The following is a 13,810-nucleotide window of genomic DNA, read 5'->3' as shown; positions in this document are numbered from 1 at the left end:
AAAAAGGAAATTAGCTATACTCATCAGTGATTTGCTTTATTTGTGTGAATATATTATATCGTAACCATTATTATTAGAAACATCCTTAGAAGGTTGTTCAACTGGTATTAAACATGTATTATGTGTTAATTCATTGACTATGAATCATACGTTGTTTTACTCCAACAAAAATATGAGTTCAATGTTATGCAACGCACGTACTATTTTCTGATTGATCATTCGTCCACTATTTGCAAAATGGAGATTATGAATCCATACATACCTAGACATCAATTTTCTTGTCGATGTAAGTCATTGTTGACAACAAATTGTGAAAATATATTAGCATAAATAGATTGTTTTGTGTATTCTATACGAAGAAAATGGACTTTCCGCAGGCCAGAACTATTCACAATATGTTTTCTTTCGTATCGGTAACGCTATCGAAGCCAGCGATGCCAGTTGTGAAGTCATGACTTCATTTCGAAGACATTTTCATTACCGTGCAGGCATGTAATTTTGTGAAGACATTTTGAATAAATTTCGATTGTGTCAACTTTTTTAAAAATATTTGAAGATTAATTCAAAGTACCAATTCTTTGTAAGGGTAGACGTATTTTTTGTACGTGATCGATTTAGTTTGGCTCAAAGGATACATTTTTTTCAGAGGTAGGTTTCTTGAATACCAAGCATTTTGTTGAGATATCAGGTATTATGTTAATTTGCCTGGCATCCCTGCATATACCAGAAATAAAATTGTTATTTTCAATCGACGGGCTATCCGATGTGAGTAGCCAACACTACACTGAGGGATATAATAACTAGATATGACTTTTTTTAGTGTAGTGTTCTTACAAAAAAATTGTATAGGTGGCGATTTTTTTTGGATTATTATTACAAATTACTAGTCATTTTTTCGGGCATATTATTTGTACATATTAGGGGCACGATTTTAGACACCCCCTCCCCCTCCGTGGACAATCGTGGACATTCCTGATACCCTTCTCCCTGTTGTCCGCGTGGACATTCCTTCATTTTTTAGAGAAAGTAATTGATTTTTTTTCTATTCCACTTTTCTATTGGTAAAAACGTTAGCCATTACTATTAAATGGTTTGTTCTCAATTGTTTATTTTTTATCGAGCTCGAAAAGTTCGTTTTTTATCTGAGAAAGTCCATATTAAAATATTACTCATGGATCTAATCTCGCATATTTTTAATTCGGGGCAAATCACGATACATGATTTAGTTGCGTTGATAAAGCGAATCGCAAATGGAGATGCGTTCAATCAAATGTTTTTCGTCAAATAATATGTAACCCATACATTGCAGCGTTTTCCGCAATCATGCTTCACCAGGTGCTCATGAAGTGTTGTTTTAAATATCTATAGTGAATCTGTGTCATGTGTCAAATATCATGTGTCATGTACCGAGGATTATTCTTGCTCAGTGTCACGATACGACAATAGCTCCCAAGATAAGCCAGCTTATGAGTGAGCTTATGAAAGGTTTGTAGTTCTTTCCATAAATTACAATGTTATAATCATAAAAGATTATTTGATTGCGATGAGTTTTTAAGAAATTTAATTCTGCGCAGTTTTATATATAACATGTTATTTCATTACCTCTTTCAGTAGTGAAAACTGTATAAATGTTGCCAATGGTTGAATCAAAAAAGGAAATTCGAGAGCACAATTAAAAACAAGTTGAAAAATGCATGGTTCCTGCATGTGAGAACTACCTTGGAAATACCGAAAGTAAAATATACGTGATTTGTTTTTGAGTTTTAGGTTACCTTATCATCATTTTCTTAGTTCAAAAACTAAATCCAGATGTCTCACCGATCGTTTACGTTTTGCGTTAGATCGCCAATAGAAGCGTATTGCAAAAATTACTCCATTAAAAAAAAGAGTATCGCTGCCAGGAATACATCTCCAGAGACTTGGCCCATAAATCTGAGAATGTGTTGTTCGCCTTCTATTTACGCTAAACCTAAATAAATAGAAGTGAAGCAGCGGAAGCTGAATCGAAACCCGCACCTAAACAAAATAATGTCGTGCTTTTAATACATTCAACAAAAAAAATTTAAGGTTCATCGGTTGGTTAAAATGGCTAAACATAACATTATGAAACGTTCACAGAGGGTTTGAGGATATACAAGGCTAAAAATGTTCTGCTAATATTGGAACTTGCTACAATATTTGCAAAATGACAAATGATTTTCTAAAACACTACTATCATTGACCCTTTTTTAAAATCGATGCAAAAAAATAAATAAAATTTCGTTCGTTTTTCGTCAAATCAACTAATTAACTTTGCACATAATTTATTGGAGTTTTCCAACTGCCTTTCGTTTAGCGGTGCGTTCATCATTTATTGAATTATGTCCGGAATCTAACTACGTCCGGAATGGAATGAATTATAATATTAATCATCGAAGACGATGGATAAATTTTCCATTTAAGCAAAATAACTTTGTATTGAAAGATACTTCAGGAAAGTTCTTGGAATCCAATGGAACCTGGTTGATAAATTTAATTGGCTTTTTTGTTGATTTAGCTAGCTAAAAGTCCGGAAACCCATTGAAACCCTTGTTTTGATCCAGTTGACGATTCAGCCCCACATTTAGCAACCTTGCCGTTATCAGTGCCACTTACTGGCTAGATAATGGAACTGGCACAGGTATAAACAAACGAGATCGGTTGAATGCTTGACGTAAAAAAAAAGTTTTTTTTTTGTTACTTGAGGAGAAAGGATAAAAAGTTGTATTCAATTCGATTCAATTATAGAAGTGTTCAATATTTTCTGAACTGATTAATTAACACTACATTATAGCTGTCGTAGGTAGATAAAACTAATTATTATCTAATATAGGACCAATATTCATCAAATTGAAATCCATTATTAGGACCCTAAAAGGGACGTCAAGATATTTGTTCGGGGAGTTATAAGGCTTGAAGCCGTACCAAATTTGCAGGTTCATACATACGATAGACTTCTACAATTTGTAATTATTATTCAATAAATTTCTAGCTTGAAGCATTACGCTAAAAAGAATCGGTGTTTGATTCTATTCCCAAACAGATCCTATATTTTTATTCACTACATTTGCACACACTAAGATCCAAAAGAAAAATGTGTCTGTAGTATATTCCGAAACATGAAGCTTTGAAATGATCTTCATAGGTTGCTTTTCACGAAGTTACAGCATTTCAAAAATTACTTAAAATTTTCAACTTTACACTCTGTTCGCCTATTTTCATTGTCGAGTGTATTATAAAATTGTAACATTTTTCGATTATGTCTTCATTCTAGTGGAATGCATGATTTTCTCCTAGCAATGGAAATAAATCGATCGCTCCCAGTTCATGTGGATGACTTTTAGAATATACATTCCAAGAAAGATGTTCAGCAATATGAAAAAATATTGATGTTTTACGCACTCAGGCAGCTCAACCCTTTTTTCATAAACACAGAATTTAAGAGCGGATGGAAAACTCGATAATTCTTGAATATACAGCGCATCATGGCTATTTCATAGCGGCGGTCAAATTGGATTTTTCAAGATAATGGAATACGCAGTATTATATAAACAGCAGAGATAAAGGTGTGTTCCAAATTGCAAATCAATTAGTCAGAAGGAAAGTGAAAAATTTCTATTAATGTGGGACAACCCTACAGACATACAAACAGGTCAAGTTGAATGAAACCGCTTGAAACGTATTGGCGATCTAACGTACAAATCTACACCTAGGCGGCGCTGCGGTGAAAGTGATGATGGTTTTAAATTTTGGTATGTGAGCTTATGAAAGGTTTGTAGTTCTTTCCATAAATTACAATGTTATAATCATAAAAGATTATTTGATTATTGTTCAAAAAAGGAAATTCGAGAGCACAATTAAAAACAAGGGGAAAAATGCATGGTTCCTGCATGTGAGAACTACCTTGGAAATACCGGAAGTAAAATATACGTGATTTGTTTTTGAGTTTTAGGTTACATTAGCATAATTTTCTTAGTTCAAAAACTAAATCCAGATGTCTCACCGATCGTTTACGTTTTGCGTTAGATCGCCAATTGACGAATTTACGCAAAGCTGAATCAGCTCATGCGACATCTACATTAGAGCTCAGAACCACAAAAGTGAGGGTGTTTGTTTATTTTACGCACTGAAAAGCAATATTCGGTGGTGATTATTCATTTTATTTCAAATTAGATTCATTTCAGCCATTGAATGTCGTCAGTATATGGTAAGAAAATTGGAGTTTTGTATATTTACGATGGTTTCAACACGCGATTTGACCAAAGTCATAGATAATCTTCGTAATTTTTAAGTTTGACAATGCATACCGGTTACGCAATGCATACGTGGGGTGCCCATCCAGGAGACCTCATTCAGTTATACAAAACAACGATATTATCAGTGTTAGAATATGGCAGTTTTTGCTTGCGATCAGCTGCCAGGATTCATATTCTCAAGCTGGAGAGGATACAATATCGTTGCTTGCGTATAGCCATGGGGTGTTTGCATTCGACACATACGATGAGTCTCGAAGTCTTGGCAGGAGTACTCCCGCTTACTCTTCGGTTCACAGAATTATCTTACAGATTTCTCATCCGTTGCAAGATCATGAATCCATTGGTGATTGATAACTTCGAAAATCTACTCCAGCTGACTCCTCAGTCAAGTTTTATGTCTTTATACCATGAGTACCTTACCCACGACATGCACCCTTCACAAGGCATCTCCAACCAAGTTTGCTTCCCATACTTTTGCAATTCCTCTGTCATTTTTGATCTGAATCATTCAATGAAAATTCCAGTGCCTCTTTCAAACTCAAAGATCCTTGTTCCGTGTATGTCGCAGAAATGGGTGCGATATACTATGCTCTAGGGATCATTGAAACACTGCCCATCGACCATTATTTTATTTTTTAAGACAGTCTCAGCTCAATAGAGGCAATCCGCTCAATGAGAGTTGATAAACGCTCATCTTATTTCCTAACAAGAATAAGACAACTATTGAGTATTTTGGTCGAAAAATTATTCAAGATTACCTTAGCATGGGTTCCCTCTCATTGCTCGATTCCGAGGAATGAGAAGGCGGACTCGCTAGCTAAGGTGGGCGCTTCAGAAGGCACACTTTTTGAAAGGCAAATTGCTTATAACGATTTTTTTCACATTCCTCGTCAGCACACACTCGTAAGTTGGCAGCGCATGTGGAGTGAAGATGAGTTCGGTCGTTGGTTACACACGATTATCCCTAAGGTCTCGACGAGTGCATGGTTCAAGGGATTGAATGTAGGTCGTGATTTCATTCGCGTGATATCTCGGCTTATGTCCAATCACTACAACCTAAACGCGCATCTCTATCGCATTGGGCTCGCAGCAAACAATCTTTGTGATTGTGGCGATCGCTACCACGACTTCGAGCATGTTGTCTGGTCGTGTATCCGGTTCCATGCTGCTCGATCTCAGCTCTCTAGAGCACTGAGAGCACAAGGCAGACAATCGGATATCCCCGTCCGGGATATCTTAGGTAGCCGTGATCCTGATCTTCTGCTTCATCTATATCTGTTCCTCAGAAACGCCGATGTCAACGTTTAATGATGTTTTCTTCGTTGTGTCCCGTTTCGTATCCTTCCTATCCGATCGATAAACTTTTACTTAGTCGCGGCAATACATACACACACTCTTTACAGATACACGGGCCAAAGGTTGTGCAGTCCACTGAACATTCAACAAGAGCCAAAGGTTGTACCGCTCATGACAACTCTACACGAACTGATGATTGCGCCGGCTAGTGACCATTCTATCCTGGATTCCTCGAGTCGAGAAGGATGCACCACGCTAGATATGGGTTACAGACTAGGGGGGCGTTGCTGATTAATGGTCAGCTGCATCCCAATAGGAAGTATCCCGTGTCGGGCACAAGTACAGAGCATTGGAGACAACAACATCCCAATTACGAAAACACTTGTAATACTAACCTCGAGCCAACCGCGAGTAATCGGTTACATATTACTAACATAGATAATAAGAAAAATTGTCAAAGTATTGGACCCCCGGCCCCGTGAGGCTAACGCCATATGAGCCTTGATAAAAATATATATTTTGGAAAAAAAAATGCATACCGGTTATTGATACTATGGATAATTGCGATGAAATCGATATCATATCAAATTGGCTGAAATCATTGATTATGTAGGGGCCGATGCGAGAAGGATTTACAGTATTTTTAGCGCAAAACCTCCTTTTCATCGTTTACTTAGTTGAAAAAAATTCAAGTTACAATACTTATAACAAGCCATTCCTCGTAATATACGTAGCACATTGTAAAATGATGATTTTCTAACCTTTTCAGTGTGGAAAGAATACATGAAACCGGGAAATTTAAAGATAAATTCTGATTTTTCTAGAAAATTTTAACGAATTTCATACCAAAAAACAAAACATCCTCATTTTACTCGCTGCGCCATCTGGTTGTAAATCCAACGTAAATTCGTCAATTGACGAATTTAGGCAAAGCTGAATCAGCTCATGCGACATCTACATTAGAGCTCAGAACCACAAAAGTGAGGGTGTTTGTTTATTTTACGCACTGAAAAGCAAGATTCGGTGGTGATTCTTCATTTTATTTCAATTTAGATTCATTTCAGCCATTGAATGTCGTCAGTAGAGGTGTGCAAATCACCTCATCATGATGAACAGCTCTGATCATATCAGCTCATCTAAATGAGCTGTTCTTTATGAACAGCTCTTCAGCTCAGTTGTCAGTGCCGACTTTCAATTTGGGCCCCAAACTCGATAGCCACGAAGCCAGTTTGAAAATGTTAAAATTCAAATGAAATTTTTCACACCATATTATTAATTACTTGAAACACGTATTCCAGACTATTATTTACAACAGACTCGGCGAGTACAACATTTCCGACATTTTTACTGAGGCTTTACATTACAATAGAAAGTTTTCTTCAAAAAAAAAAAATCTTATGAGATTTTTGCACCGCCTGCAAACAAAGTGTTTTTCATTGAAATAGAATACTCATTTGATACACAGAAGTTAATTTTCATTAATAATTTGAATTTTAAAAACGTGTTCATTCTGCCTGAGAGCCAATTATTATTTTTGGCGCCCCCTAAACTGGTAAACAAAGCTCAATGCCGTCAACGCGAATATAACAGTTGAAAAGACGAGGGACAAATGAAACTAAACTGATGTCTTAACACGAAGAGCGAGAGACGGTCAGTTCATTTGAATCTTACAGCTCACACACTCTCTTCAATTCTACAGCTCTTTTCTCTCCTTCATCATCATCAAAGTGAGCTGAAGAGCTGTTTGATTTTTTTTTGCGAGCTGTTCCGCGTCAACTCACTTCAAAGAGTCGATTCTTCGGAACAGCTCATGAGCGGATGGCACATCTCTAGTCGTCAGTATATGGTAAGAAAGTTGGAGCTTTGTATATTTACGATGGTTGTTTGAACCATTAAGTGTTATACACTTGAGCATCCCCAGAAAAAGACACTCAGAGTTTAATACTCAGATATATAGATGGATATAGAGAGAGAAAAGGGATAAATACGAGTCGATAGATAAAGAGTTTTTAGAAATGATATAGATCCTTTTGTGAAAAGTAATAAAAAGTGTACTTCTATCTCGCGCAAAAATAATTGTTCCTATTGATGGACATTTGAATAAATAAATTATGTAAAAAATTAAAACCTGGAGAAATTTGGAATAAAAGTTATCATTGTACGTGAACACCTGGAAACTGGATACTTACCTGGAAAATTAAACCGAATACTTACCTGGTACCTGGAAGGAGAAGGAAATGGATTTGTTGGAAAGCTAGGATGGCAGGACGATTAGTTTAATTCAGCCCACGAACCGTTGAGACACAACATTGGTGCCGTGACCAGGATCGGCGGCTGAATCTATGGAATATACAGTTTTCTGATTTATAATTATTGAAATCTATTATACGCGCGAATTGATTCATTTCATTCAGAGCGTCGAACGTCTACCAGAGTACGCTGAAATATTTCATACTATAATGGATACTCTCACATACTGCTCGGAATCTGCTCCAAAGAGATATCTGTCGTCGAAAACTTTATGGCAACAACGATTATTGTTTTTCGCAATAAAATACAAGGTCTGGTTGAAGCAGGCCACAGGTGAGTGGCCTTCCAACAAAATAAAATTATAGTTGCGATGCTTCTTGGTTCTTTTTTGATTTTATTTCTGGTACGAGATACATCGGATTGCTAGAACTTAACATCGTGATCTGCTTTGGGAGATAAAAAAAGGTACAAAAAAGGATACGAAGTGGTTTAAAAAAGGACTTCCGATCTTCGAGTAGCTACGACGAGGTCATTTACGCTTTCTGTACAACTGGAACGAGAAAAGAACAACTATTTAAAGGAAAATACAAGGCCTGTTGTCGAAGGGTCTCAGGTGAGTCCCTGTCCAATAACGTAGCTGATGGTGTGTGGTGCTTCCTGGATTTTATTTCTACTTTTATGAACGGTGACAACGCATTGTTGGAGGATTTTGAATCATCGACACGATTAACTATCGGTACGATTGTTTCACGGAGGCAACAGGAAATAAGTGGATCTCAGCGAATATCTTTTTGGAATTACACGGACGACACAGGATTTGAAGGCTCTAGTTACACTTTTCATACAAGACATTACATGAACAGGTCTTAGGTGAGTACCTGTCCAAAGAAGCTATAGTGTTTTAGCGGTACTTCTTGTGTCGTTTATTGATTCTCGGTATCGTCATCATCGGAGTATAACATCTTCGTCGACGGGTTGTTTGCGGAAAATGGCTGATCGAAAACTGAAGGATAAAATTAAGAAGCGAGAGCGGTTGTTCGCCTCATTGAAGAGACAGGCTGACTTCTTGAAGGGTTATGATCAGGAGAAACATGAAGGTCAAATTCAAACAAGACTTGATAAATTGGAGCAAATGTGGAGGGTTTCGACGAGATTCAAGATGAGATTATGGGGTTTGATGAAAAAGGAGAATATGAGGAAGAAGATAACGAGGCTTGTACCAACTTTGAGACTAAATATTATGAGTTACGGGCGGCTCTGCTGGCGAAGCGCGATCAAGCTCAAGCGCAAAGCATGCCAATTTTGGATTCATCAATGGCAAGGAATAATCATGCGATGGGTTTTCATTCTGGAATTCGATTGCCACAAATAACTTTGCCGGAGTTTGATGGTGATTACCGGGATTGGCTGTCATTTAAATCGACGTATGTTTCATTGATCCATGACTCGATGGAACTTAGTGATGTCCAGAAATTCCATTACCTTAAATCGTCCCTAAAAGGAGAGGCAGCCAAACTTGTCGAATCACTTACACTCACTGGAGAGAATTACATTATCGCATGGGAGACGATCGCAAAGCGGTACTCAAATGAATATTTATTGAAAAAGTGGCATCTTCAGGTTCTTATGGAATACCCGAAAATAGAACGAGAATCGACGGAAGCTATCCATCGCTTAGTAGATGAGTTTGAGCAAAGATTGAAAATAATGACACAACTTGGAGAGCGGACAGATCATTGGGGAGCATTGATTGTGCACTGGATGTGCTCGAAGCTTGATATGCATACGTTGCAATTGTGGGAGGACCATGCGTCATCGTGCAAAGAACCATCGTTTCCAGAGTTGGTAGATTTTCTGGAGAGGAGGACGAGAGTACTGGATGCAGTCTCATCGAATATTGTGGAAACGAATAACAATAAGCAAAAATTGATCCATAAGCGACAAAAACTGAACGTTCACTCGGCTATGGAGAGTGTCAAGAATTCTTCTACATGTCAATGTTGTGGTGAGCAACACTATCTGGCGAAATTCCCAAGATTTATTCAGATGGGGACCAAGGAGAGATTAGAGTTTGTCAATATAAAACGATTGTGTAGCAACTGTTTTCGTACAGGCCATTGGGTGAGAGATTGCATATCAAAATTCATATGTCGTTCATGCGGTAAAAAGCACCATTCGTTAATTCATCCGGGATTTTCATCCATTGGAGTTGGTTGTGCAAGTAAGAATACCATATCAACAAATCAAATAACTGCACAGGATGATGATCAACCGGAATTGCTGCATAATTCTAATCGTGGCGGTGAACATCGGCCGACCGAAACTCCAAATGAGGCAATTGGATCATTCAGCGCAGAAACCAAATCGAAAACTTCTACTGTTTTTTTGTCGACCGTAGTATGTGTAGTTAAGGATAACAATGGTAGCAAGCATTTAGCTCGTGCTTTACTGGACAACGGCTCACAGGAACTCGGAAACGATCGCAATTGCAGGCCGTGGCCGGGGATCTGATAAAGCGGGATTTCCCTTGAAAATTCATGGCTAATACTGACATAGGCATTGGGTTCAATTCCCGATCGGTCTAGGGTCTTCCCGGGTTGGACATTCTCTCGACATGTCATGGGTTAAATACGTTAAGTTGATAACATAAATTGTTCTTCAATTAGGAATCTATGTTTGTAATATAACCAGTCCGTTTGTTTTGTTTTTTACTTCAATGTGCTTGCTGGTTATTTTAATAATTGTTACATAAAGATCAACAAGAGAACTCGTACAGCTCAAACTTTTTGAGGTGATCATCATCATTATTTCATTATTTCATAAAACGAGGAAATTATTGTCTTTTGAGTGTATGTGTGTCCGTGTATTTTTCTTGTCAAAACTATGGTGATGATGGTATTCTTTTTTTTTTTGCTGTTATATATATCTTAGTTATTCAATTAAATTAAAAAAATAATTGTGAAGTCTGCAATAGTTTGAGCCCGCGCGCGTTGGCAAACATAGAGAAACGTGAGATTGAACAAAAGCAAAAGAATTTTTGATCGAATAAAACAAAGTCATTCCAAGGGGTTTAATGTGGAAACCTGAGGTAAGCTAGGGATAGCTCAATCGGAATACTTGTAAATTCATCTTCTCAACAGATAATTATATCAAGATTTTTCTGTGTTGTGGCGGATCTCATTGCAGATTCAGGTTGACACGTTTATACCCCAGGTTGAATGTAGGGCCTGAAGTATCGGCTGGAATTAGGCTTAGGTTGGCTCAGCTGTCTGGTCTCGAAAACGATTAACAGACCGTTGTCGGGTATCCAGTGAAGCGGGAATTCCTTTGTAAATTCTAGGCTAATGCTGACATAGGTATTGGGTTCAATTCCTGATCGGTCAAGAATTTTTTCGGGTTGGAAATTTTCTTGACATGCCTTGGGATATGTGAAGTGATGGGCCTGAAGTGTCGGCTAGAATAAGGCTTGGGTTTGCTCAGCTACTAGAACTCGGAAACGAATGTCAGTTTTGACTGGATGGTTGGAGAATCTGAGTCCATGGCATTAAACCGTTTTAGGAAACTCGAACAAAAATTAGGAAAAAATCAAGTTATAAAGGAGCATTATCATTCATTTATGCGAGAATATTTGGCCATGGGCCATATGAGAAAGGTTTCGGTGAAGGATACAGGCACGGGTAAATTCGGAACAGCGGAAAGAAAGGCATATTATTTACCCCATCATGCAGTACTGAAAAATGCTAGCACAACCACTAAATTACGTGTTGTATTCGATGGGTCGGCATGTACCGATAGTGGATATTCGTTAAACGATGCGCTCATGAAAGGTCCTATCATACAGGATGAACTGCTTACACTTCTTCTTCGCTTCCGCAAACATCAAGTCGCGTTAGTTGTAGACATCGAAAAGATGTATCGGTAAGTACGGATTCATAACGAGGACACGGTATTTCAACGGATTTTTTGGAGGTTTTCGGTGGAAGATCCCATCGAAATATACGAGCTACTCACTGTAACATACGGATTGACACCGTCATCGTTTCTGGCAACACGAGTAATCAAACAATTAGCAATCGATGAGATTGGAAATCATCCTGAGGCATGTGCAGCCTTGGAACGGGACATGTATGTAGATGACTACATTGGTGGAGCTGCATCGGTTGAGAGCGCATGCTATCTGCGCAAGGAAATGGATATTCTAACATCCAAGGGTGGATTTCCTCTACGAAAATGGTGTTCGAACCGCGCAGAGGTTCTAGTTGGGATTCCAATAGATCAATTAGGGACCAGTCTGACTATAAGTTTTGACTTGGATCCCGAGGAGAGGATCAAGGCACTTGGAATCACATGGGAACCTGAATCGGATCAGCTTCGATTCGTATACAATATCGATGGTAGCGAGAGCGCTTGGACCAGACGCCGTATTTTATCGGCAATTACAAGGCTCTTCGATCCATTAGGATTGATTTCACCGGTGGTAATAACCGCAAAAATGATCATGCAGGAGTTGGCATTACTGCAAACGAATTGGGATAATCCAGTACCGCCACATATAGAAACGAAATGGATAAATTTTCATAGTCAGTTGAACAAATTGTCGGAGCTACGGATCAGCAGATTTGCCTTCATTGCGGAGTGGGTGGATATTCAATTCCACTGTTTTTCAGACGCTTCTGAGCTAGCGTACGGAGCGTGTGTCTATGTTAGAACAGTGGATCAAACGGGAAATGTACGCATTGAACTAATCTCATCTAAATCACGAGTTGCACCGTTAAAGAGGTTGACTCTTCCACGACTAGAGCTCTCTGCTGCTCAAGAAGCAGCTCGTTTACACGAGAAAATTATCAAGGCTCTCACGTTGGAAAATGTGTGCTCATATTTTTGGTCAGATTCCACTGTGGTGCTCCATTGGTTGAAGGCACCTCCTAATACGTGGAAAACTTTTGTTGCCAACCGGGTATCTGTGATACAGACTCTTACATATGGACATCGTTGGCAACACATCGCTGGAAAGGAGAATCCCGCCGATTTGGTATCGCGTGGGATTCCTATTGATGCATTCGTGAAAAGTCACCTTTGGAAAAAAGGTCCCGAATGGCTAGGAAAATCAGAGGATACTTGGCCAATAACAAATAATGAAGATGTACGACGTGAAGAAGAATTGGAAAGGCGCAACGTCATCCAGATCTCTTCAATTACAACTGAAACGAACTCAATATTTACTATCAGATCTACTTTGCAACCGCTTCTTCGGATTGTTGCTTATTGCATTCGGTTTTGTCGCAATTGCAGAAGTCCTGACAGTCGCTGTGTTTCATCAATTCTATCCAGTGAAGAAATTGATATTGCCCAACTTTCACTAGTAAAGCTAGTTCAATTAGAATGTTTCGACGACGATTTAAAAAATTTACAAAAACACCACCGTTTTTGGACAACGACGGTATAATTCGTGTTGGCGGTCGTTTGCGTTACTCTGAAGAGAAATTTTCCACTAAACACCCGGCCGTCCTTCCAAGTTTTCATTTGTTCACACGAATTTTGATTGAACACTATCATCGAGCGACGAATCACGGAGGATGCAAACTCACCCTCTCTGTTATGCGGCAAGAATTCTACCCTATTCATGGCAAACGAACAGTTCGTTCGGTACTCCATAAATGTGTGCGATGTTTTCGCGTTAAACCTACATCCATCCAACAACCAATGGGACAACTTCCAGCTGTTCGAGTACGCCCCGCAAGACCATTCTCCATCACAGGAGTCGATTATTGCGGGCTGTTCTATTTGAAGCCTCCCCATCGCCGCGCAGCATCACCAAAAGCCTATATTGCATTGTTCATATGCTTCATAACAAAGGCAATGCACCTGGAGGTTGTTAGTAACCTATCTACAGAAGGCTTTCTCTCAGCCTTTCGCAGATTCATTGGGCATCATGACATCCCAGCCGAAATTCATTCGGACAACGCGAAAAACTTCGAAGACGCCAAAAA

At 38.6% G+C, this 13,810-nt stretch overlaps 2 protein-coding genes across 4 annotated transcripts in view; one reads left to right on the top strand and one right to left on the bottom strand.

Moving 5' to 3' along the window:
- Positions 1 to 446, bottom strand: part of LOC129765302 (TLC domain-containing protein 3A) — a 40,390-nt gene extending 39,944 nt beyond the window's left edge. Inside the window, exon 1 of one of the 3 annotated variants that reach the window (XM_055765463.1) lies at positions 263 to 446. The gene's annotated coding sequence lies outside the window, so the exon portion shown is untranslated. Of the gene's footprint in view, positions 1 to 20; positions 155 to 262 lie in introns of those variants that run through there. The other 2 variants (XM_055765461.1, XM_055765462.1) reach the window with 2 other exon arrangements.
- Positions 447 to 11,463: 11,017 nt separating this feature from the next.
- LOC129766262 (uncharacterized) lies at positions 11,464 to 13,608 on the top strand. Its single transcript, XM_055766779.1, has 3 exons — positions 11,464 to 11,738; positions 11,790 to 12,549; positions 13,459 to 13,608. Exons 1-3 carry the CDS (start codon positions 11,464 to 11,466, stop codon positions 13,606 to 13,608), a joined length of 1,185 nt encoding a protein of 394 aa, XP_055622754.1.
- The last annotated feature ends 202 nt before the right edge of the window (positions 13,609 to 13,810 follow it).

Source organism: Toxorhynchites rutilus, chromosome 2 (assembly GCF_029784135.1).
Source record: "Toxorhynchites rutilus septentrionalis strain SRP chromosome 2, ASM2978413v1, whole genome shotgun sequence".
Lineage (NCBI taxonomy): Eukaryota > Metazoa > Arthropoda > Insecta > Diptera > Culicidae > Toxorhynchites > Toxorhynchites rutilus.
This window is presented reverse-complemented; position numbering and strand designations above follow the sequence as displayed.